General features: G+C 36.6%; 1 protein-coding gene and 1 long non-coding RNA gene across 8 annotated transcripts in view; one reads left to right on the top strand and one right to left on the bottom strand.

The window, feature by feature from the left end:
• The window catches only part of LOC126855923 (uncharacterized), a 126,977-nt gene that overhangs the window by 95,244 nt on the left and 5,061 nt on the right, over positions 1–26,672 (bottom strand). The window lies entirely within an intron of this gene.
• Positions 250–26,097, top strand: LOC126855605 (GTPase-activating Rap/Ran-GAP domain-like protein 3). Of its 7 annotated transcripts, none has more exons than XM_050603430.1 (18): positions 10,895–11,016; positions 13,586–14,484; positions 16,051–16,117; positions 16,982–17,065; positions 17,251–17,332; positions 17,747–17,865; positions 18,309–18,373; positions 18,449–18,515; positions 18,605–18,707; positions 18,827–18,925; positions 19,369–19,581; positions 20,060–20,331; positions 20,965–21,250; positions 21,438–21,901; positions 22,919–23,255; positions 23,635–23,721; positions 23,864–24,136; positions 24,280–26,097. In XM_050603430.1, exons 2-18 carry the CDS (start codon positions 14,177–14,179, stop codon positions 24,525–24,527), a joined length of 3,174 nt encoding a protein of 1,057 aa, XP_050459387.1. In that variant the 5' UTR covers positions 10,895–11,016; positions 13,586–14,176; the 3' UTR covers positions 24,528–26,097. The 7 variants fall into 7 exon arrangements, with proteins under 7 accessions (XP_050459417.1, XP_050459387.1, XP_050459395.1 ...); XM_050603438.1 differs by having other exon boundaries at positions 10,912–11,052; positions 13,686–14,484; XM_050603422.1 differs by having other exon boundaries at positions 10,919–11,052.

Below are 26,672 nucleotides of genomic sequence, written 5' to 3'. Positions count from 1 at the left end.
TACAAACAAAATTTATATATAACGCTGTTATAGTTAAAGTAACTATAACAATAACGGCGTTTAAAGTAAACTTACCTCCCTACTCTGTTTGCTATGTTTGTTATAAAAAAGTGTTGTTTGCTGTAAAAGAGACAATACAATACGACATTTTTTTCTCACAGCTTCAGTAAAATTCTTATAAAATAAGTCTCGTAATATTTCTATCCGTTGAACATGAAATTAGGAAATGCGATGCGTAATGATTGTGTGCTTTTTCAGATTCAATCCCAACAAAATAATTCATTTAATTCTACGAGTATCCCGAGAGAAGAAAAAAAAAGTTGCAAAGATATTTTGGCAATCCTAATAATCTCAACGATGTAGCTTTTATTGTTAAACTTTAGCGTTTGTTATGGAAGAAAGAAAAGTAGCGACGCAAGGGAGTCCGACAATAATCGCAATATTAGATGGCCACACACATTGCCAGCATCCATTCTCTCCATCGTTGATTGGATCGGTGAGGCGCGAGCGATAGACTTTAGTGGACGCGCGCGCTCGCGCGCGAACAGCCGATACCGGTGGTAGAGAAGAGACGAGAGGGTGTTTTCAGGACGAGAGAAGAGAGCGTCTATGGCGAGGGATGACAACGGCAAATACGTGGGGTGATCGAAGAACTATGGTGGGGCTGGACGATGAGCGGCATACCGGCAACGGACGGCGCGAGTTATGGTGGTGAACGATGCCGATGGATGGTGGGGTTGAAAAGTAGCGCGGCCATTTACGGTCGCGATAAACCGCACCTGTGATCAGTCGGAGCGACGACGAAGAGCATCCGGAGAGCGGAACAACCAGACGGGATGATCGCTCTTGACGTGACACCGAGAAGCGACGCTCGCGACGAGAACCGAGACAAACAGTATCTCTCTTTGCGACGAACGAAGACTGAATTCGATTAACGAACTGTGATCTCCCTCGATGAGAGTTCCAGTATAGCTACTTTTTCGCGAAACGGAGGAAGAGATAGAGGAGAAGAAGCTCCTGTAACTGAGAGGGATCCGTGTTTATCCCGTAAACTTTGTTTGAGAAGTTTAAGCTGGAATGCTGTGTCACTGTCGTCGAAGCTGAGAGCCAAAGGTTCCCGCGGCGGAAAACTGGGTCTAGTGAGGATAAATTTCCTCGCGGCGGCAGATTACGCCGGCTGAATGGAGAACGACGGTGTTGTGACAAAAGAGTTCTTGAAAGAAAGAAACAGCTGTTTGGCGGAAAAATTTTCGCCGATCGCGAACCCGAGAGGCCATTGACGGAGATATAAATCGCTGCTTCCAGTACGACGACTTATCCATCTGTTTCGTCGAATATTATGACGATAATAAGGGTCACGTAACCGAATCACGTGAACAACGTCGCGAACAAACAGAGTGTTGTCGAAAAATGAGTTCTTTGCGGAGGACAATCAATCAGTCGGCGAGGGAAGGCACGTCCATGAGAAGACACGCTCTCTCCGGGCCCACCACGAAGAGCATGAAGAATGTTACCCACGCGAACGCGGTGCCGGCTTCGCCGCTGCGATATAGAACCAAATACGAACTGCGAAGCATCAGTTTGGAGGGCAACAAGGTGCTACCATGGACCACCAGGTGAGTGAAGTTTCATTTTTCTAGATAGCAGATCCTTTCTCCTCGCATATATGTTGGAGGCGTATCTCTTTTACTCTTTATTAAACGTTATAAAATATTTATGAATACCGGAAAACAAACTTTTTACTTTTATTTCTAGTCTTCTTATTTAGTCTAGTTCTTTTATTCCGCTGCTTTTGCAAACCGTTGAATAGCAATTTTATTATAATTAACGTTATTTTCTCGCAACGGAAAAAAAAAAAATTAATAATATAAAATACAAATAAAATTCTCTCTCTAATTTATAATAATTATAATATATAGAAATGTTGTATATAAAATATTATGAAAATAAATATAGAATAAAATATAATTAATAACATTAATATTACAAATTATTATTAATAATATAAATAAAATATAATTTAAAAGCTTTATATTATATGAATAAAAATGGAAAAATAAGTTGTTAGTCCCTATAAAATTTTATACTTTATGAGAGTATAAAATATATTATGGCGCGAGAACTTGAAAGAAAAAGAACTTTAAATTTTTAGTCTTCATTTCAAGGATTGATGCGCTTGATACAATAGTTACTGTACAGCATAAGCTCGCGAAAGTGCTTCGTATAATGCATCTCTTTAGTAGAATCAATTTTATATGTTCTACTTCGTGAATTATTCGACACTGGAAACGGATATATCGTCACGTCTTGGGAGTTTAATGATTCTGAGATTAGGGCATTAAGACGAAGCCACGAGCAAAACCAATCAATTCGAGTATAAAGCCGAACAATCGCGGTCCCCGCGATTGGTTTACCGCAACTGCTGTCGCTTGTGCTGATATTGATTGATGAAAAACATGGTTTCGATCGCATTCGCCAACAAATGCATTTAATTATTTACAGACAAAACGAATCGTAAGCTTCCCAATCCGGAATTGTAAATTATTCAAAATTACATTAAATATGAAAATTATTACATTTTGTTTGAACATGTGAAACTTTTATTGCATATTTTATTATATTATATTGTTGTTGGCAATATAATTTTTCGCAATAACGGCAGCAAAAAAAAAAGGCTATTCCAATTTATGAATAAATGAAAGGTTAATATTACATAAGTTGCGTTGTTAAGTAAAATTCTCGCCCGTTATCACCCGACGAGGCTGTTTTATCATTTAAATGATTTAATCACAAAATTATATCATTTATTTAATAACACATATGCATATAAACGTGATTGAAAATCGCCATGAAAATGCGAGGGAAAATTAAGAAAGTATTCGAATGACACACACTATACATTTTCAAGGGTATTCCAGTGCTGATAAATGCCTCGATAAGCGTTGCACTTTTCTCCATTAATTCTTTCTCTTACGCTTATTATATGCATGCCTGAAATTTCGCCCAGGGGAGTTTCCAAGAAACAAATAGCGCAATTTTACATAGTCGCCATTTTATTAATAATATATAACGCGACGTCGTACACATACTTTTAGAACTTTGCCCGACTTTCGCGGATGCCGAGCTCAACTATTTATATCGTCGTCGGTTTTTCGGTGCGACAACAGGGACAGCTTGACAAACAATGCTTTTGCGGAGAGACTCGGCTGAGCGTCGGCGAAACTTTTAATTGGCAAAGATTCGAGCGCGTGACTTTAAGGCTCAATTAGCTTCGCGTCAATCCCGATTGATGAATATCGAGTCGAATGTGGAAACGGTAATCTCGAATGGAACGCGAGTTAACCGATCGCGTCAACGAGACAGCGACGCGATCGTATAATAAAACCGAGATAATCGGCGCCGCAAAGCGAAACGCGCGGATTGCTCTCTAATCCTCCGGACGCACGTAAATCACGTAATATAACCGTATTACGGTTACGAGTATACGCGCTCATGATGCCGTGATTTACGAGCGGCCGATTTGAAAATGATTTGAGGAAAAGTTATGTCTCCTGCATTCGAGGAAAAACGAGTGCGCAGTGCGGATATTTTTCATACGATCTCATCGAAACTATCAAGAGATGAAGAAATAATTCTGCCCCTTTCGAAATCCACCCTATTGTTTCTCATGAATTCGCAAGAAGAAGACTGCCCCCGGTGCTGCTGCTGCGATATTCGCGCATTTCCGTCATCGATTTTTAACGCGCCGGCTACTAATTAGCTATTAATTAGCTCCCCTTAACCGCGGCATGTCTGAATTAATTCCACGACGAACATTTCCGTGTTATAATCGAGGCATCTTCGACAATTACGTTGAATATATGTATCTGGTAAATAAAAGAGAAGGGAAGAATTTCATGAAGGTGAAAAAGACTGTATGGTATTGTAGTTTTTGCGAAGAAAACAGATATAAACAAAATGAAATAGCAATTTAGGAATAATGGAAAAACATTTAGTTTTATTCGCGTAACGAGGAGCGAAGTAGTAGCACGTAACGAAATATATCGTTAACAAGCTTTGTTATTAAGCACTGATAAATGTTAACATTATTACGGTAGTTAGTCATAATTCATAATTACATTTTATGATGCGTATATATCCAATTGCATCATGTATCATTATTATAATTAGGTATCGCAAAAACTCTCTCTCTATCTTTTTCTCTCTCCCTATCCCCCTCACGTTGTGTGCCAGCGGATATTATTATTACATTCGACTAGTGTGCCACGCACACAATTCTATCATATTTGAATCACTGAAAATTTAATTGCTTTATCCGCCAACGAAGCGTTCAAGCGAAACACCGCCTTCTTTATGATCCACTTTGTTCTCCTCTTGCGGGGGATAATGAGATCAACCCTCCCTGCAAAGACGCGTGAACTACCGAAAGCATGTAACGTTTTCGCCACGAAGCGTTTCTCCTCTTCCCTTTCTCACGTGAAGTCAATAATATTATAATCTCGGCGAAAAGAATTTCCCGCGCACGCTAATTTCTGACAATCCGTGCACGGACACATCCGACGTACTGGAAAACTCGACTCGTTAAAATTCCGCCAACATCAACTTTTACGTGTCTCTTTGGTCTCGACGCCTTTTAACATTTTTAAAAATATTCCCCTACGTATTTTTATGCAGCGAAATATTCCCTCTATGTTTTTTGGGAGACGAAATTAGAATACACGTATATGTGCACTCTTTAAATAATATTAAGAGCTTAAAAGCGTGATTTAAGACTGCTTTATTAGACTATTAAATTTAATTAAAATTAGTTTAAATTTAAATGAAAATATTTATTATTATAATTTTTTTAAAATCTTGCGGAACATCTACGGGATTACTCGCGGGATATCGTCGCTATATTTATGAAGTAGTAAAAGACGGTTGGTCTAAGATAACTAATATTAATTTAACGATTACTAAGATTATAGTTGCAGCAACGATAACAACAACAATATCGGGCCGACGAGTAATGGCATCCGCGATATCGGATTTTGGTGCCTCGCTCTTTATAATTAACCCTTTTGCTATTGGACTGGGCCGAGTGTCCGCTGCCGCTCTTTTGTGTCAAGCTCGATCAATCTCGATCATGCTTGATCGAGCGGAAGTCGACCGCGGCATCTCGATGGTGAACGTAGGGATATCGGGGTGAGACAGAAATATGGAGCATATAAGGGAGATGCCATAGCAGGTGGCAGCGAGAGAGAAAGAGAGAGGATAGGGTGAGGTGAGAATAGAGAAAAATCCGCGAGGAAAAACGGCATTACACGGTTAGCCAGGTACAGAGAGATAGATAGATAGAGAGAGAGAGAGAGAGAGAGAGAGAGAGAGAGGGAGAGGGAGGGTCGATGTGAGCCGAGTGAGTTAATCGAGAGATGTTATGATCGCGAAAGAAGTCCAGCGTTTTCGATGACTCTCCTCTCTCGTTGAATATATCGTTGAATTACGTCACCGCGCGCTGCTGGCCTGCATTCGAAAGCACGCTATATCGATTTTGTTGATGCATAACGAGACTTTTGTAGGCACGGTACGTGAGTAGAGACGTGAAGACGATGTTCGTCTTGACCAGGGATATTGGATGTTTCGATGCCGTCCCTTTGATACTTTAGTAGCTACTTTGATGACTTTTCAGGTCGTTGACCCCCTCTTTCCCGATAGACGCTTGAAACGATGAAGATAGATATAATACTCATATGCATCGGAATTTGTCACGCTCATTACGGGGCTATGAATAGATTTTATGTAAGCATACCGGACATATGCGACGTGCATTTAAAATATGCAAATGTTTCGTGAATGTAGAACAAAGACATGAAACACAATAATAGTAGTGTATGATGGTAAATTATAAATAAACATAAATAGATGTAAAAAAAAACCTACAATTTCACTTAAAAAAAAATAACAGAATTAATCACGTTATCGAGAAAATTTAACAGTCGAATTCAGCTTCTCGAAAACAAATTACAAAGAGAATAAAAGTATATTTCTTATTTTATTTTTCCCATGATTCTATCATAAAAAAATATTATACAAGTTAATTTATATGTTTATTTGTTCAAAATTTTTTTTCTTGTCTAAAAATTTCATTAACGTTAATTTGCAGAAAAAAAATATGTTCATCCTCTCGATAAAAATTTTAATTCCCAATGATATAATAATTCCCCCCTTTTTTTTTTATCACTCTCTAGTCGCCAAAGAAGAAAGCGAAATTACCATTTTCGCGATAATAACGTTGAAAGCTCGAGCGGTCTCTGCGACGGGAATGCGTGTATAATACACATTAATGCGTACGCGCGGCTACCTCGTGACTTTCGATTAATGTATACATGTAATACGCTAATTACCCTCGTATGTAAAAGAAAAACTGCTGGCACAGTCATGTCTCGTTTTGTCAAAGCGTACGTTTCGTACCTATATGGCGCACGCTTTTCCTCAGTTTCACAGAAAATACTATATATACTGATATATGATATAACATAGCGTGTTCTCGCGAAACTCTACAAAACTACGACGATATGTCATAAGGACTGCTGTTTCTTTTCTTTGTGGAATAAAGTTTCGCGTCTGTTTTTCATTTGTCAGCGTGATTAAAATGGACGTGTTATAGAGGTCACCTTTGTTACTCTTTGTTGTCCTTTCCACAAAGTCCCTTCAACCCCAGCATTTTTCAATCTGCGAAAGATTACCACTCATACATCATTCAAAAACAGCACGCTACGAGAACTGCAATTACAAAATATCAATAATACAAAAAAAAAAGAATTATTAAAATTTAAGTAAATCATTCGATCTCGAACGAAACAGCGTAGATCGTGCAAGGTGGCTACAACATCGAAGACCACGAGGAAGGGAATTGCGACATAAATTGCTAATAGTTTCAAAGTCGGACGAGGCTTTTCGCATCTATTTTTACGCGCGTTATCCGCGCGACTACATTGGTTAACGCTGTTATCGTGGTAAACCGGCCACGCACGCCCGAGCAAGTGCCCTCTTTTCACGTGTATCTCCGTAATTTTATACGGTTTAGAATTTATTTAATCAACGACATACATTGGAGTCTTTTCTTCGCACGTACGGCATAGATGGATGAAAAAATAATTGATAGAAGAGTTTGCGAGATCAAAGAGAATTCCTAACAAACTATATTAATTATTAAGAAACGATGTATTTTATTACTTTTATTATGGAAAAATATGGCATCGCGTCATTTTAATCAAGTAAATTTTATATGATTTATAATATATCTTTTTTTTATATAAAATTGCACAACATACATTACGACCTTCTTTATTATACTCAAGGATATCTACCGATCGTATCAGCATTTTCGTGGAAATCGCTTAAATCTTTTAACGATATCGATCTTTCACGGAAATTGGTTAAGTCTATTGACAGTATATTTTTTGTGATAGCTACAAATTTGACGGCAAATTTTAATATTCCCCTCACACTTGCATGAGATGCATGCTAATCTATATCTTTCTATCTAGTTACTCTTTTTGTTTTAAGTCAATTAAAAGATATTATTTTCATTTAAAGCATTATTCAATTAAAACTTAAGACAATCACAAGCGTTTTAAGCATAATAAACACGGACAAGCTTAATAAAATCATGCACATTACTCCTATGTGACAAGTATTAATCATGATATGAAATTCTACATATGTGATCCTTTATTTGCAACGAATTTCTTTTCCATCATTAAGCTGAAAGTAATTCCAACATTGTTTTTTAACGAAAATTTGACCGACCGGCGGATTAACGCGTACCATTTTGTATTAGGAGTAATGTGTATTAGAAAAAATGTATATCAGAAAAAAAATAATTTTTATGTTTGCTTATTAACACAATATCATGTTTCTTTTTTTTATTCCACGCTTTCAAAACTTATTTCTCTCTCTCTCTCTCTCTCTCTCTCTCTCTCTCATCGTTAAAATAAAGTTCTCTATTCAAAATAAGCTCTTTTGCATTTTCGAAATTTTCAATGGAAAAAACTGCAAAATCAAAATTGTATGCAAATGCAACAGGATGCGTCTAAAATCGCACAACTCACTGTTTTAATAAAAATGGCGCCTGTCGTAATGAGCAACATTTCCTTTTACTTTGCCTTTGATCTAATGAGGTTTCCCGCTTTTAATGATCGTCGCAGTTTGAAAAGCACTCTCTGAAAATATATTACGAATGCAATTCTGTTTTCACAACCCTTTCATATTTGGAGTACACAAAAGAGCTATTTGTTCTATCTGTTTCTATTATTTATAGCGTCGTATAATATCATGCAACTTTAATAGTTTCTTCGTTTTTTATTTATAACGTGACGCGATGCGATAACCGTAATGTATCGCTTATCTCTGTGCCTTACGCTCTTCATTCTTTATTATATCTATATCAAATTCAATCCTTAATACATCTATATTAAAATATGCGGTCGCGCGCATCCGTCGCACGCGATTTTATCAGCTTTTACGCACGTGGACCTCTATATCAGTTATCGGCGTCGCGCGGGATGAAATCAACCACCTTCGTAGTCGATAAGGAACCATTGGCTGGGGCCAACTAGGCTTATCGAGAGTCGATAAAATGCCAACAACACACCGGAGACTCGATTCGAAAGCTCCGCATTAAACTGTGTGAGAAAAAACAGACACGGAGCATCGATACGTCCTATCATTTACCGTGACCATTACGCGATTAAGGCATAATATATTCGATAATTTCATTTTTTATATATTGGTTTATTTTTTATATATTATATATTTATATTTTTATATTTTATATATTATATATTTTATATATTATATACTATATATTTATATATATATATATATATATATATATATATATATATTATATTGATTTATTTTTTATATATTGATTTATATTTCAGTTTTTATATGTTGATTATACAAATATATAATTTTCCTTTTAATTTTAAATCAATTTACAAATTGATTTGAAAATGTCTTCTCCGTATCTGTTGTGTATGGATATAATGAAAATATGTCCGCGTGTTGCAATATGTGTAACAACTGTGTTAGTTTGCTTTTCTCCATAAAATTGCAAGTAACGGTATGCCGTTACTAAACGTCGGCTCAAGGGATAACAATCATAAAGAGAATCTATTGCGATATCTATCATAATTCTATTATGCGTCACTTCATCATCGAGTCGTTCGCATTGTATGAAATGAGGTGAAGATTGATACGAAAAGATACATTACGACACTATATTTCCGTCAATTATATACATACATTTTTTTCTCAACGATATAAATCTTGTCGTGTTTCTCCATAACACCTTAATTGGCAATTAGTTACTTGAGAACATTCTTATTAAGGGAGAATATATGTATGTATATATATAAAAAAAATATATATATATATATATATATATATATATAAATTAAGATTATTAATTATATAAAGACTATTTTTATGCATATAAATACTATTTTTATGTATATGTATTTTAATGTATATATATTGTGTGAAAAAAATCTGTTACAAAATGTTAATAGGTATAAGAATATGATTTTGAACGAATTCTTCAAAGAAATATTTCTATACGAATTTTTATTATAATATATAATTTATGTAATGAAATGTATAGAAAAAATTTCTTTAAATTGAAAAAGATTCAAGACTAAAACTATGGTCATTACTTTCATAAATAAGATTTTTCAAATATCATAATAAAGTACAATTAAAATACAATTAAAAATATATACATAAAATATTATATATATGTATAACTTTATAATATTTGATATAAAATGTTGCTGTATAAAATTAAAAATCTTACAAAATGTAATTTATTTTAATTGAATTAAAGAACAAATCTTATTTATTTAAATTTCCGAAAGAGCTGAATTCAACAATTACCGTTTAATTTACTACTTTAAATTAAGTCCGTCTGACTCGTGCTTAGAGTGAACAAGATTTTCACAAAATTAAGCACAAGACTAGATTGCTTTTGAGCTCATCAAAGAACAAGTATTCTTCCAATTTAGCAACAATTATCACAAACAACAGTTACACAAAGCTCCGTGTAAATTTATCCGTCATAAAAATTCAATTTTAATTCTCGGTTATTTGCATTTCGCGAGAACATTGGGGAGGAGGAGGGGGATGAGAAGGTGGAGAAGATTTGATTAACATCGTGCTAATTTGCCGAACTGATATGCACCAAGTCATCACGTCCCAAGCCCCCCCACGGATCCCCCGAAATTTTCGAAGAAGATGGAGTAGAGGGGAAGAAGGGGATGAGCGACAAAATCGCCGGGACAGCGATGGAGATTGAAGGAGCGCCTCGGTGTCGGCGGGAATACGGGTCACCGACGCCGTCGCCGAAATCGCGATAGTGAAGCGTCGATATATACGTTATAGCGATGACAACACATGTGTGTACGTCACGGTACACACCGTGTTAGGACCCTCATACGCGTACGTACGTGGAAGAACAAATAGATAAATGAACGGGAAGAGAGGCGGAGGAGGAGGGAGAGGGGTGACTGCGACGGTAACGGCGGAGGAGGATGTCGATGAGGAGGAGGGGGAGGGGCAGGAGGGTGAAGGTGGTGGAAGACGACAAACAGAAAGAGACAGGGGAGGAAGGGACGGAGGAGGACGCGGGGACCGACGAACTCGTCGACGCGGCGCCAGTCGTCGAGTCGCCATGTCACTGCGAGCAACTTGCCTCTGCCTCGCGGGGGCTGCTGCTGCTGCTGGTGCGCTACGGATCGGGACGTAAAGTTCGCCGTGAATTCGCGTCGGCGGGGGCAAGGGCGACGGGAGGGCGGGAGGCCAGTAGGGGTTGCGGACCCAAGACGCGAGGGAGTACGATCAGTGCCGTCGAGTTTCGCGAGCGGTGTCCTTCGCTCCTCGCCGAGAGAAGAGATACAAGCCCTATCTTGTCTCAGTGTGTTTTGCTATAGATATTCTATGGGGAAAAATTAACGACTGCTTTCAAGATGTGACGTAGGCTGCAACTTTGCTCATTTTCGGGTGATGAATGTATGTCACAAGAGATTCGATCGACGATGTACGCTTCACGTGATTCTCTTTTGAAGCATGATCTAATTGAATTTCGCAATTGGATTTGCATGATTTTTTTTTTTTTTTTTTATAAATTCTTATAGCTTCGATGTGCGATTTGTTATTCTGTCAAGAAATCGGTAATACCTCCCAATGAGAACTGCGGGAGAGATATGTATATTTATTGACGACATCGATAAGGATAAATTATTGAGGGAACACGCATTTTTCACGGTTGAATCTTTTCACTAAGATTTATTTTTTGATAAAAGAGCTAGCCAAGTTTTGCAAGCTTCAAACTTGGCAAGCTCTTTGCTGGAAAAATTCAAAGCATAATTTTTAAGGATAATTAAGGATAAAAAAAGATAAATACACTTAAGATGTAATTAAATGATTTATATCGTGTTTTTTAATGTCATCGTAAGTTGTCCATTGTAATATTATTCTAAAAAAGATACAATTAAGATAAAAAGTTTTCTAAAAAGAGTAAAGTTTGTATCTCCTTTTTAGTTTGATGAGAAAAGAAAGTTAAGCTCATAGAAAAAGTTAGTGAAGATGTTAGTAAAGACTTGAATAGCAGAGTTGTTTTCGAAGAAGTTTTGACCTGTTTTGAGCCATGAAATTTGATTTCACTTGATCTTTTCAAATTTCGAAGTGAAAGATCCGATCTCTCGATTGCAACGTAGCGAAGATATTTCATTCTAATATATCACGTAGATTTAAAGTACGATATGACGGAAATTTTCGTAAAATTGCACTTTGAAATCGTGATTTTTAAATAAAAATAAAAAATTCGATATTTTTACCGCAGAATTTATGTGGGAAACTCCGCATGAAACTCCCCATAAACGAGCAATCTCGCAATCTCATTGACTCGAATAAAATTTTTCAATTTCTCAACGCAAGCAATGCTGCGTATTAAATAACCGAAAACATTTTCAATCACTCGCGATCAAAATTTGCGATTCCATGCAAAACCTCTATCCATATATTGGAGATTTTTCACATGAGCGAATTATTTTGCGATTTGACATTCGTCCCGGCAAAGTTCACACAGAATATAATTTCACGAGATTGTCAGCGCGTAAATATATATTGTATATATAAACACACAACATGTGTAGTTGGGTATGGACGCACACGCATACACAATATATATTTCCCATGTTTTCGTTATCGAATTATACCGTATCAGTCCGAGTCAGTATCCGTTGTCCTTCAGCCCGAGTCTCCCGGTCGTGATCAAGAGAGCAAGAAAAATCGATGATATCAGTTAGCATAACGTTTTTCCCCCCGGTATCACCGACATCTCGCATCATTCGAATAACAAACGTCCAATGTCAGCCGCAAACTGCCCATTTGGCGATAGAGCCACAAAACTGACAAAGGGAGATCGATGATGCCGCTGTTTGCCGAAGGTAGGACACGAGACCCGTGAATACGGTATCTTTGACGTGTCACTTATCGCGGGGGTGTAGGAGAGGTGGAGGGGGGGGGGAGCGGGAGCGGAGGAGGGGGCTTCTCGTATCTCGGATATTGGACGGTAAGGTCGTCCCGATGGTATCGATGTCTTCGACCGTCCGATAAAGTAACTACGAGATGAACGACCGCATCGAATCATCATTCGTAAACTCAATTCAGTGATTCGTTTGTCGGATCAATTCATTTGTGATATTCTCTTGGAGTAACGATTTCAATTCATTACTTGATTACTTCGTTTTTAGCGCGAGTATTCTATATTCTTTTCACATTGTTTAACGAAGGTTTGTTATTTAAAAATACTAATCTCTCTTTGTGACATTGTTTGTTATCTCGACATTTTTTACATCTGATTTTTACATCTGATAATTATTTTTTAATTAAATTATAATTAGAGACTTGGAGTTGTTTAATTTATATTTTTCGATCGTTTAAATTTTGAATAAAAATTGTATATTATCTTGGGCTATTGTTCGCTATAGAGAATTTCCGAGACGAGAATAGGCTATAAGAATATCATTATCTTAGGAATCGATATTCTTGATGTCTTGGGACTATCCTATGCGCTTGGTCTGCATTTGCTTATGGGGGGATACTAGCATCGTTTACTTCTTGCTATGAAAATACAGTTTGTCTCAGTTCTTTTTATCATTTCGAAAAATGTTTTTCTAAATAACATCAATTTAATATTTAACTTTTTAAAATATTAAATATTTTCTTCTCTCTTTTTGAAGAGAGATACAAAGGACCTTCAACAAAAAAATAGTTTATTAAACAAGTAGGAAAGTACGCAGTTTTCTGAAATTATCTAAAATTTCTAATCATTTCAAAAGACACTCCTTGTCATTTGTTATGTTTACTAAGCTTTAGATATCGCGAAATGCGACATATAATTATTTGCGATGACACAATTATTTCTAACGATACAGCAATTGCGACATATAATATAAGTTAAAACATATGTCACTTATCGTAAAATTAAAATGCATTAAGTGCAAATATAACCAGTTACGTTATTGCATAATATTTCAAGGATCGCGGGAAACGGGGCATATAAATGTACAAATAAAACGCGTTATTTCTCGCGTTTTATTTCTCCCGTTTCTGCATACATCAACGATCCGTTATTCAAGCCATCGCCCGACGCAAACTTCGACCCGGGTCAAGAGAGCGAGAACTCCTATTACCATACGGTGCAAGTGATCTTGTCTATATAATCGATATTCCTCGGATAAGACGCTCTTGGATATAACGTATTGGCGCGCAACGGGATCTAAAGACAACAGCACGAATCCGAGATTCGTCGAACAATCTCACTCTTGAGATAGACGACAACCCGTAGTTCCCTTCAATCTCACCACTGCGACAATTTTGCAACGTGTTCGGCTTGCACAAGTCGCAGAGTGATGCGGGTGCCAACGTTTGTCATCATCGCCCGAGTTCAACGACATCGTAACAACGATGATAGTGATGATGATGGTGATGCTAGCAGAAGAGAAACGCACCGAGTCCGTCTCCAGCGACGCACGTTGTCCGTGATGACAGAACTGCGTTGTGCGTAGTCATACAGTTAAATTGTACGTAATACAAAGACGTACATCGCGTATGAAAGAGGTCAGTGAAAATGCTATGCTTGGACATGAAGCTCGTTTCGCGACTACGAGGGACTGCCGCATCTGCTACTAATACTTCACCGACGACGAGCGTAGTTTCGCCGTCCTCGGGTTCCACCGAGAGGAACAAGTCTCAGAAAGCGAGACGCGAGAGCGGCGATGCCATACCGATTACGATCAGCGACAGCGAAGAGGAATTGTTGCGACCCGGTTCGAGCGTCCAGGAGATGAATCGCAGAAGCAGATCGAGATCGGTGTGCGTGACGACGATCCTGCCGTCCTCGCAGCTCAGGCAGCTGCATCGACGCGCCAGTCATGTGTACGTGATCTCTGATCTAATGAGATAATTATGAATAAGTCAACTGCCGAATCAAGTAACGAATTATTGACCCCTCAATTGCCGATCATCCGCTATTTTTTTCGAAAAGGATGAGCAAGTACTTCGCTATTATTGCTCATCTTTTTGTTTATCATACGGAGATTTATATGTCGTATCTACTCCTTCCTTTATTATTATTTCTATTAGGGAGAATGCACGAGAATTTACTGCTTCGTTTATCACTTGACCTGTTGATTGATCTTTCTTTATTTTCTTCGCGCAATCCAATAAAACTTTGCAGACTTGAATCGACCAATGATTTCACGAGAAACGCTGTTGAGGAAAAAGATCACGAGCCGTGCAAATCCCGAATCTTGAACAATAATTGTTCCCTATGTTTCTGTCCATATAACGGCCTCTCCCAGTTGCCCGGCCAATTTGACCCCGATGTAGCTTCTCGTTAACCCAGATATTCATGTCGTGAAAAATGAGAAACGCGAGAGAGAGAGGGGGTTGAGAACGGAGGGTGCCGTCACATTATGGTACATTCACGCTACAGAGGAGACGCGATCCGTTCGCCAGGGGATGATCGTATTCGATCGGAGTACATTTAGCGTCAATGATAATTATGCTGCCGATAGCAGAATTTTATCATTTAATCTTTCGCGCAAAAAAGAATATTGGAAAGCGCAATGGCAGGCTATTCTACGACCGTCTCGCTCTCAATTTTAATTATGTTATAGATTATTTGCCGAACGTAAAGTGAATTTTTCTTAGAATAAATTTCAAACGAGATCATTTTTCGCGTCGTAAGTTTTTAATATATTTAACATTAAACATTTTGTACTCATTAAATTAGAAATTAAAATTTTTAAGAAATAAAATCCTTTGACTTTAAGCGAGCAAGAAAAAGATTAATTCAGGAAAAGCTCTACAATTTCAAATCTTTGTGACTTAAATTTTTTATTGGTGCTCTTTTATTGGTGGAATTTTTTAGTTGAGGAAAAAGAGATTCTGAATTGAAGTCTCTAAAAGAATCTGATTAATAAAAATAAAGACAATGTTGCGAATAATTTTGTAAGACTAAAGATTAATTTATAATGCAAAATCGATTGTAGTTCGAAATAAATTCTTCAGGCAACGTTTCCGTGACTGTCCGAATCTATTTATAAGATACTATATTAAATTTTAAATAGCAAATAACATGTTACAGTTACAATAAAAGTACACTGTAAGATCTGTAAAATGTACGTGTTTTTGGTCAAGAGTGTCTTTCACCGTGACGTGTTACTTCTTTTAGGATAAACGATTCCACAACAATATTCGTATATATGCGAAAAAAAAAGCTACAAAAAATTTACGCAAAGTAAAGTGTCTCTATAATGCAAATGAAAAGCGCGTAGAAAATCAAACGAATAGAAAACAATACGTAATCATATGCCTCCAGCAAATGTGTGAAATATTTAAATCTTTAAATACACCGGCGAAAAGTCAGCGAGATAGAATTATATCTTCATAATGTGCAGACTCGTCTTGCATCTAAAAATATAAAAACTCCTCTTTTAGATCTACTACGGACGCGATAACGAGGCGAGGAGTCCTATCGAGACGATGCTACGGCAGTGTCGAAATGGTAAGGAAATGGATAAAAACGAGCGGACATCTAGGTAAGAGTCTCGCTCTACTTGCCACATGAGGGTCTTAACATAGCTTGTGACACGGTAAATGCTAATCGTCACGATAAAAATGTACGAGCGCCCTATAATAATCCGCGACACACGTCCGGTAAGCCGATTATATTGTCTCCCTCTATCTCTAGCTGTTTATCTATTGATTTGCTTATCACAGTTCGCCGAAGTTGCATTGTGCTTTACTCATAGTTCAATGTATGACGTTACAATATGTTCGATAGATTTTTTTTTATAAAAAAAAAATATAAATAAAATAAAAAAAATCCTTGCAAATTAATATATCAAATACACTTTTGTTCAAAAATATGATATATCTTTAATTAATTTGTGAGGGCAAAAAATATTGTTTTATATTAATAATAAAATGTTTGGTAATTTTTTTCTTCCTCTCTGCAAAGGATTTAATTTAATTTTCTAATTATTTCGAATTAATTAATATTTATTTTAATTTTCTTTTTATTCCTTTGTAAAAACATCTATTCTAATATTTTTAATCAAAAATTTAATAATTTTTTAAGGATATTTTTACAATAAATACTTTATAGTATATTTGGTTAAGTTAAATTCTATGAATATCGAATTTTCCCCAGAGAATCAAAGATTACTTCTAAAAGAGATTTACATATAACAAGCTTTTTTAAAAAAATCCGATTAAGTTTGCCGTCTCTGCTTTCGTGCGCGTCTCGAAGCCTGGGAATTACGATTCGCAAACTCAAAATTGGAGCATGTTGACTCGCATCGGAATTTCGAGTAAATAATCAAAACTAGCACACGCTAATTCGTGACTTTTGAAAATATATTTTCAGCTGCCGCAGATCGAGCAAGACGGTGCCGACAATGGTAGAAGATTTCGAGTGGAGAACGGGGACTCCCCTGGAGAAAAGGAAGAGGTAAGGAAGCCTAATGATCAAACGATCAACTTGTTCGAATCTCTTTCTTTCACCTCTTAAGATTCGTCGTCCCATTTCGCGGTGAACGTAATTGCTCGCTCTCACCCCATTCCGTCTTTTATTCTTATCCCACTTCTATTCCTCAAAATGACGCCTGTAATGAGAAACGAATTTTACTTCGACAGATGTTCGGTTCGCCGAGTACGCCGATACTAGAAAATCCGGAGTACCAAACGCGTTGGTACTTTAAATACTTTCTGGGCAAACGTAAGTTGCGAATGTATCGATACAATGTCCATGTGCCAATTACATTAATTATACATTTATCTTATTTTGAATATTTCTACCCACACATAAATTTTATATCCTAGTCTTTTAAATTAGATTTCCTCTCCATGACTAATTATATGATATTGCGGTAACACGATGGAAAATTCCATTACAAGTCCACTTATGCAGATAGAATTATGTTCTTTATTCGCTCGACCGAGTTAATCACCGTTGCGTTTATTTTTAATAAAAATTTATGCATAAAATGAAATTGCCTTCTGTACTTTTCATAGCTGTTAGTTGTACACAAAAAAATTTGCCGCAAAAATTACTTACACGACTTAATTATAGATAGCTCAAAGTGGTAAACAATAGTATGTGAATTTTAATTAAGCTTTTATCTGTGAATAGTGCATCAAAATTACATCGCCTCCGATCAAGAGAGAAATCCTCTCTTCCTCTCAGTAGTTACAAGCGAAGTCGGTGATCAATGCGTACCGCACTACAGAGTTATTTTATGGAGGCGAACTGTAAGTAGATAATATATTATTTAATAAGAAAAAGAGATTTCTGACATTTGTGTCTCTCTCTCTCTCTCTTTCTCTCTCTTGAGACAAATTTATTTGGAATTTTTTATGTTCTCAACTCTCTTCTTTTTTACACTAGCATAAAAACTGCAGAAAATGTCATCCCATTAAGCGTAGCTTCAATTTTTTTTTCATAAAAAAAGTATTAGAACTCTTCTTCTCATTAAAATAAATTGACATCTATATATTTCTCTTTATAACATTTACATTTACTTTGTGCTCGGTACAGAAATGACAAAAAATAAATCTCTTGAATTATAACTTTTATATTATAATATCCGAGCTCGATTATAAGCACGCGTAATTTTATTAAGAGTGTAAAATTATGAATTAGTATATGGTGGATGCAAAATCAATGTTGATAAATTGAGAAATGTTTCGCGTAGGGCGCGCAGAAAATATCGTTGCCGTATTCGGCGAACAAGACAATGACCATCAGGCAGATCCTCAGGTAACTATCTCTCTGTCCACAAATTGAACGGAACTGTGTCTTCTAACGTCAGTCTACTAACTCTAATCTTTTCAGCAATTTTTTCGGTCTGGAGAAACTCGATAAAGCTCCGCGAGAAGTTTTCACGCCCGAACTCCAAAAGGTACATTCACAAGCGTCTCACGTCAATTTCACACTCCGACAAATGAACGTCATTAGAGATACGAACTAATTCAATGATGCTTGTTGCAGGATCTATTGCTGCTCGAGGAACAAGAAGGCTCAGTGAATTTCAAGTTTGGCGTAATTTACGCGAGAGAAGGTCAGACCACCGACGACGAGATGTTGTCTAACGGTAAGATCCGTCAGGAGTGTCAGCGGGAACAAAAGACAGTAGAGTGGAGTGGGAAATTAAGTGATAATAGATAGCGCTATCGATTCCCCCCGCTGAGAAATGTTTCTCATTGCTCGCAGAAAGAGGTAGTCCGGGCTTCGAGACCTTCCTGGAGATCCTGGGTGAGCGAATACGGCTCAAAGGCTGGGACAAATACAGGGGCGGCTTGGATGTGAAAGGTACGTTGGTAATATGGATATTGACAGTGCAAACTCGGGATCTGCAATCAGAAGAGGTTTGCAATTTATCTCCTCTTCCTCTCTCTCTCTCTCTCTCTCTCTCTCTCTCTCTCTCTCTCATCTTTGCAGATTGTTACAATGACAGAATTCGAATATTTTTTGTTCTCTTTTCAGAATCCTTTAATCAACAATCTGCTTTAGATTGTTTTTTTTTTTATTAATGTATATTTTTTTATATAAATAAATATATAACGCGCATGGTAAAATAATATATTATTAAAATATTGCTAATTAAATTGTCGATAAAAATAGATCTTTTAATCAATCTCTGTCACAGTTTCTTTGACCCTTTCCATGGTATTTAATTGCGATATTTTACATTCATAGTAAATTTGAAGAATCTCTTCTCTCATTTTCATGATTTTATTCGTACGTTTTCTCAGGAGATATGACTGGCAAGGAAAGTTACTACACGGTTTATGCAGGTCACGAAGTTATGTATCACGTTAGTACGATGTTACCGTATTCAAAAGATAATCCGCAGCAGCTAGAGAGGAAGAGACACATCGGCAATGATATCGTCAACATTATCTACGCGGATGACCCGTCAACCGTGGATACGTTCAATCCGAACTGCATAAGAAGCCAATTTACTCGTGAGTTAAGAAAAATATCACACGTCAGGTTAGATAAGATCATCTTACAATATATCAATCGAACCTTGTCTATTGTCGTTACATAAAGAATGGACTGTACAATTGATACTGAAATACCATACAACAGTGATTCTCATCCCTTTCATACTTTTTTCCTTCATTTTGCACGCCTATAGATTTTATTTGCGTTCCTTTGAACTTCAAGCGACATATTTACTTCACACACTTGATATATTTCTCGATTATATCCGTTATCAATAAAACAGTTTCCACTTAATTATTAAAAATTTTCTTTCTTTCATTTTATATTTTTCATCGTCTTTTGCTAATTACTAATTTTGCAAATTAATCAAACTGGAGGTAAATTACAATGAATGTGTATTTGAATGTATAGAGAAAAAAAATCAAACATAGAATTATATGAAGAAAGATGAGAAAAGATCACTTGTTGACTATCAATCCATTTCCCATTACATAGACGTGTTTGCCGTGGTGACGACCGAGGCGAACGGCAAGGGGTGGCGGGTCGCTATTTATTGCGACGATAACGTACCCCTATTCGGCCCGAGCCTACCCTGCCCGCCGGTATTCGAGGATCCGTATAATCTTCGAGAATTTCTTCTCGTTAAATTGATCAACGGCGAGAAGGCTACGTTCGACACCCCGACATTCTCCAGGAAAAGGGAGAGAACCCTCGACGCCCTATTGCGAGATATGTACCAGGAGCACTCGCAGGAGAGCAAGAGCAACGTAAGTCACTTTGCTCGCTGATATTTCTTCCACGTTCCATTAACTTTGATTTATAATATATATATAATATATATATAATAATATAATAATGTATATATATATATATATATATATATATATATATATGTATAATATATATATATAAATTAATATATATAAATAATAAATTAATTAAATTAATTAAATTTAAAATTAATTAAAATTAATATTTAATATTTAAAATTAATTAATAATTAATATTTAAAATTAATTAAATTTATTATATAAATAATAAATTAATTATATATATATATATATATATATATATTACATTATTATATATATTATATATATATATATATATATATTATATATATATAATATATATATAATAATTTCGTGTCATAAAATGTAACATAATTTGATTGATAATAGATATCAATTTTTTTTAAAATAATATTAATAATATCAAAATATTTATTTTCAAACAAAAATATATATCAATATTATTAATATTACTATTATAATATAATATAATCAATAAAAATCAATAAAATATTTTTCCGGAGGAATGTAGGATGCTTAGTAGTAATCTCAAGAAGCTTGATATATCGTGGAATTTAAAGTTTGATTTGGCACAATTCTGTACAATAGAGCATGCTAAATCGGCGAGCGCTCTCAGATGTCGTCGAGGCGCCGGGTCGACGACGAGAGGAGACACGTGCAGTCGAGATGGTGCGAGTCGGACAAGCCTTGAAACTGGAAGCTATTATGCGCGGTCTCGCACCTACCTCTCTTGCCACCGTCGGTCCCCTGAAACCCAGACCATGGGAACCGAGATGCATCTATCCCGATTTTCCCCACGAGGTCGTTTGCGGTGACGTCTGGCTGGAGAATAGACTGATCCTCGCCTCGGAGAATGGCACGTTTCTCATCGAAGGTATATAATTGACGTAAATTATTTCGAAAATCTAAAGAAATCGATCGCTGAATTAACGTTAAAATTATGCAAATATAAAATTATGTGTAACTAGAATTAAAAGTTGCAGTTAATATAATCGAAGGAAAAATAAAAACTCTTTTTCGAGCGTACGAATTTTAATATCGATTGTTTTCCAATTTTCCAGACGGACTCTCGCACAGATTGATCTTCGACGAGTCGGTGCAGATCAAGCAACTGGATGTGGTCGAGCAACACGGGATACTCTTGTTCCGCGCCAGCGACAAGGGCAAAGAAAACAGCGTGTACGTTTTCCGGCTACGCGAGTTCGAGAGCGACGCGTCCGCGAGATGCGCCGAGCTGTTCAACGATCGCGAGAGCGAGGAAACGCGGGAGAAGGAGGAGAACGACGTCGACGACGAAGACGCCGAGGACGACGATGACGATTGCGAGGAAGATGACGCCGACGAGTGCGACAATTTCACCCGCGCCACCGCTCGATTTCAACCGGTGACGCGTTCGCGGGCGCGGACGCGCGTTCGCGCCCCGGCTGTCAGGAGCCGGGCTCATATCAAGGAGAGGAAACTACGGCGTACGCGAGGATGTCACTTGTACAGCATCACCAGGCCCGGAGGCTCGCACCTACGCATGGTAAAGTACTGTCCCGAGTTTTGTATTTGTTCGTATAGTAACCGCCCAAGAAAAAATTTTACATTTTTTTTTTTTTTTATGAAATCCATATCAGTAGTAAAAACCAGGATTTCCCAGAAAAATGATATTTTCTATTAAAATTGATAAATTAAAAGAAAGAATGAGAGAAGATTTTTTTCTAATTTAAACTTTATCCAAAATAAAATCAGTAAGAGATTAGGAACTAGCAAATAAATTAGTTTTTTGTTACAATATATTGAATATTAAACGCGAATTAGGTCTATGGTAATTTATAATCTATATCTAGTAATTTTTAATTCTGTTAGAATACAATCATTACATTTTTCTCAGTACAAAAAACTAATATAAAATTTAGTACATTTATATCATTAAAATTTTTATTTTAAAAATATATTTTATATATTAATTTAAATTAAAAAAGATTTTATTATTATATTAATTTTGTTTTTTGAAACTATAGTGAAAACTATGAATAATATGATTTATTAATTAAAGCAAAAATATCTTTTTGCGTAACGTTAGATAAATATATTTTAATGTTACATGTAACATATAGTTATTTTTATAGTTTTTGCCAATTTATTCCATTAAAGTCCGAGCAAGTAAAAACCGAGATATATCATGGTTTTTTGCATTCATTGAACTTTTTCGGCCAATTCTGCCAAGGCTGATGAATGAAAATGCAGAACAAGTCGGGCGAAATAATAAAGAGAAAAAGAAAAAGAATCTTCTCATTCTTTTGCAATTATCGTAGATATTATTGCGCATTTCATAAAATATTGCTAAAAATATAAAAATAATATCTATATCACATATCGCATCAATCAAATCGAAAGATGGTTAATTAAAAATCTGTCAAAATGTCTGCAATGCGGTTAGTTAAATTTCTTTCCTCTTCTATCCAACATTTAATTATAAATATCGTCTTTCTGTCTTCTACGTTAATTAATTCTCTTCACATGAGAAAAATACGCAATATATATGATTGCGAAACAGTGCGTAGTCGTCGGTCGCCGATTGACAGTCCTTCAATGGAAGCACAACGCAGCTTGGACCATCTGGTGCTCGTCAGCTGATACCGACACCGTCGATGGTTTTCTGCCACTGAAGGAATTCACTGCGAGCGAAACACCTACGTTGGTGACGATGATCGAGAGCACCGATCCGACGAACGAATGGACGTTGTGCTGTGGCGCCCGCCATCATTTTGAGTTGATCTCCGCGTGCGGAGTTTCGAGGATCATCCATCTGGAGGCGAGTCCCAAGCCGAATTTGGTAGCGGCGTTGGATCTTCGCGAAGACGAGGAGCCGGAACTGTTACTGTGTTACAACAGTAGGTCTCCGTTTCATTTTAATTCTTACTTCGATTTCTGAGAATCGGTGATAATTCAAAGCTTGCTTCAAGTTTACATAATCTTTATATTTCAAGACATTCAGCGATAAGAAATCTCTAAAGCCTATTCATATCCATTCTTTATTTAAGATCGTCTTAAGTCTGGTCTTGGGTCGTCTTATGATCCCATTCAACCAATGAAATGGTTGAATACAGTATCTTAAGACCATACTTGAAATGATCTTAAATATAAGAATGGACTATGAATATCGGCATGTATTTTTTAAATTTATTAAATTCCAAAATGTTTGCATTTAAAGGCTAATTTTGGCAGTATTTTGTAATACGTTATAGATTTAACGATTTTTTTTCTCTTTAGATACATGTCATTTTCAAAAACTGATGGAAGAGAACGCTGCGCCAACCGAGTTCGACTTCAACTGGAATTCGATACCGATAGCCGTAGGTGCGGTAATTTCACAATTTTTGTGCGATACATTGTATAAAATATTTAATCATTAGACACACACACACACACACACACATATATAATCTTTCCTTATTTAAATAACGATAATGTACGATATGGACGTTGCTTTTTACGATAGCCTGTGCCTTTCCATACGTCATCGCCTTCACCAGCGACACGATGGAGATTCGACTGATAATAAACGGTAATCTGGTTCACACGATCGCCATGCCAAATATCAGCTTGATCACTTCGAAGCGGGATATATTCTTTGCGACCACGGCTCCGGAATTCTTTCCGGGAAAATGTGAGCGAATTCGATTGGACTCGAAACCTCTCGAAAAGGAGGAGATGCCGTGCAGCCCACCGCCCACCGGACAATCTTCGTCCTCATCTCGATCGATTTTTCAAAGTACGTGACCTTACTCAACGATTCCTTTGTCTCGGTCAGAAGTCGAAATTCCCCATCCCTCGATCCGATCGATCATTACTCCAAATGTTTAATGAACGCATTGGGGTCATTCTCTTGCCAACCGAGAAATCTTTCTTTCGCAGACAGTCAGGGTGATTGGAAACCGATAAGAATCTATCGGATACCTCTGCAGACGTTGTCGAGAAACGCAGGATCCAACTGCAGCCAGAGGAGATGCCCGAGTCCCGCGGAACCGGAGATCGTTTCCGCACCACCCACCACGGACCGTACCTTCCTGAACGTCGAGCCGCAGCGTGCGTTTAGCAGATCCTGCAGCAGCAGTCCTACACCCACACCGACCACGAATTTGCCGTCGTCGTGTAGCAAATAGAGCGCTATAATTGTTGGCGAGTTCGCCAATCGATTACATTAGTCTCGCGATCCTTCGCAGAAGAACGATCGCGAAAAAAAGAAAAAGAAAAAAAGACCGACCGCACGTACCTGACTTTCTCGTCCTCTTCTCGTACGAGAGAGAACATACGGAAATCTTTGTCATTGTTACGCATTGTTAGCGCGTCGCGTTACATATATATCTTGAATGTAAGTGCGATATCGCATAAATTATTTGAGTAGATTTTACGACGGAGATAAATACCTTCATCATTGAAGCCTTGTAATTATTATTTTTCTTCATTTTTCAAAAACATTAATTTCGATATTTTACTGTTATTAATTTTTACTATTTATTTTTTTGTATATATTATTTCGTTTTTGGTTTATTACAATACGCATTACCTGCGATATTTTGTATTTATTTTAATCCTGCGTCTCTAATATTCACAAAGAGACTAGATTAGAATTTAAATTTTGGAAAAAAAGCGATTCCAAATATTTGGATACTGAGCTGCGCTCTAATCCCTTTTCAATTTTACAGTTTTTTTTTTCTTTGATAATAATACAATGTATGTTTTTGAAGTAGCCATCTTTTTTAATAAATTAAGCTAATTTTACTTCAAGTCATTCGCGTAATTAGGAGGTTTAATGACGTCGTGAAAACGATGATACATTGACATCTTTTCACTTCTGGATTTTTGTTCAAGTGAGCATCGTATATCATAGTTCCTCATTGTTTCATAAAATCGATTTTAAGCAGTAGGATCTAGGATCTAAACTACCGTTGTATTAGTCAACGTTGAAAATGTTTCTGATGTACTCTCGATACCGTGAATCAAACTCAACACGCACTTAAAATACGCGTTGGAAAGGGCATTTTTTTTTAGATGCGCGTTAGCTCGATGAATCATACATTTCTTCGAACGTAGAGGAGGAGGTATGCGAGGAATGTCCGATCGGAATGACGATCGTTGAATCGATCCCCGAGGATCGGGATCGTCACGCTGAGTTCCTCCTCGCATCTGTGTGAATTTATTTTCATTGAATGAAAACCATAACATTCCGAGACATGCAAATGAGTGTCGATGTTTACGCGTCGTGTGTATATAATATTAAATAACAAATAAAATATATATATATATATATATTATATATGTAACTGTTGCATTTCCACCGAAAGTGATAAAACAGTATTTTTTCAATACTTATCTCGCGCCTTTCTTTCTATGATCGTATTGCGCTTCGATCTATAATCATATATATATATATACATAAGATAATATTTCTCTAAATCAATAAATCCATCCAATTGTTTTATCGTAGGTATATTTTATAAAAATGTATGTTGATATTATTATCTATTGTATATCAGTTTGTTGAATCATTGCTTCTTGAAATAAATTTCACAGAATCGCGCGTTTATATTATTAGACTCGATAACGATAATATAAGTAATTTACTTGAAAAAAAAGGTATATATATCATGTCATGTTGTATTTCTGTCAAATTCCACGATAACGTAAATTTATAAAGAAGTTAAAATGAATTAAATTTACAAGAAACAGAAACTTGAGTCCAATTTCTTTTATCCTCGAAACATAGAATAAAAAATTTCTTTTACGATGTAATATAAATAAATTTCATATCCTCGGGATAAATTAAATGAAAAGAATGTTCAACAAATTAGTCTTTTATAAATAATTTTCAATAACTCTAATGTTAACATTCGATTTTAAAGGATTCGGTATATGTGTATGTGTACGTGTGTGTGTGTATGAATCATTATCCGTCTCGAATATTTCTTCGTTGACAAAGTTGATGAACGTGAATCGAGAAGCCTGCTAAGGAGAGCAAACTACCGCGACGACCTCGGTCAGAGTCGAGCGTTGAACCGTGATGTGATTTTCGTCTGTGACACGAGGATCTGCGGATATTGGATACACGCTCGATCGAAATCCGAATCTACAGTCTATAGTCTATAGTCGATTTTTTATCACCTCAAGCGTTTCTCGATAAAACAGCGGGCACGAGATAATCGAAGTGCGGACGTCGACTAAGACTAATTGCGATTAACGGAATCTTCCGTCTTCGAACATTCGAGATTTTCACGTTAAATGAGACATCATACGCGAAACAGTCTGCA

Source organism: Cataglyphis hispanica, chromosome 2 (assembly GCF_021464435.1).
Source record: "Cataglyphis hispanica isolate Lineage 1 chromosome 2, ULB_Chis1_1.0, whole genome shotgun sequence".
In the NCBI taxonomy this organism is placed as follows: domain Eukaryota; kingdom Metazoa; phylum Arthropoda; class Insecta; order Hymenoptera; family Formicidae; genus Cataglyphis; species Cataglyphis hispanica.
Note: the sequence above shows the minus strand (reverse complement) of the source record. Positions and strands in the feature narration are given on the sequence as shown.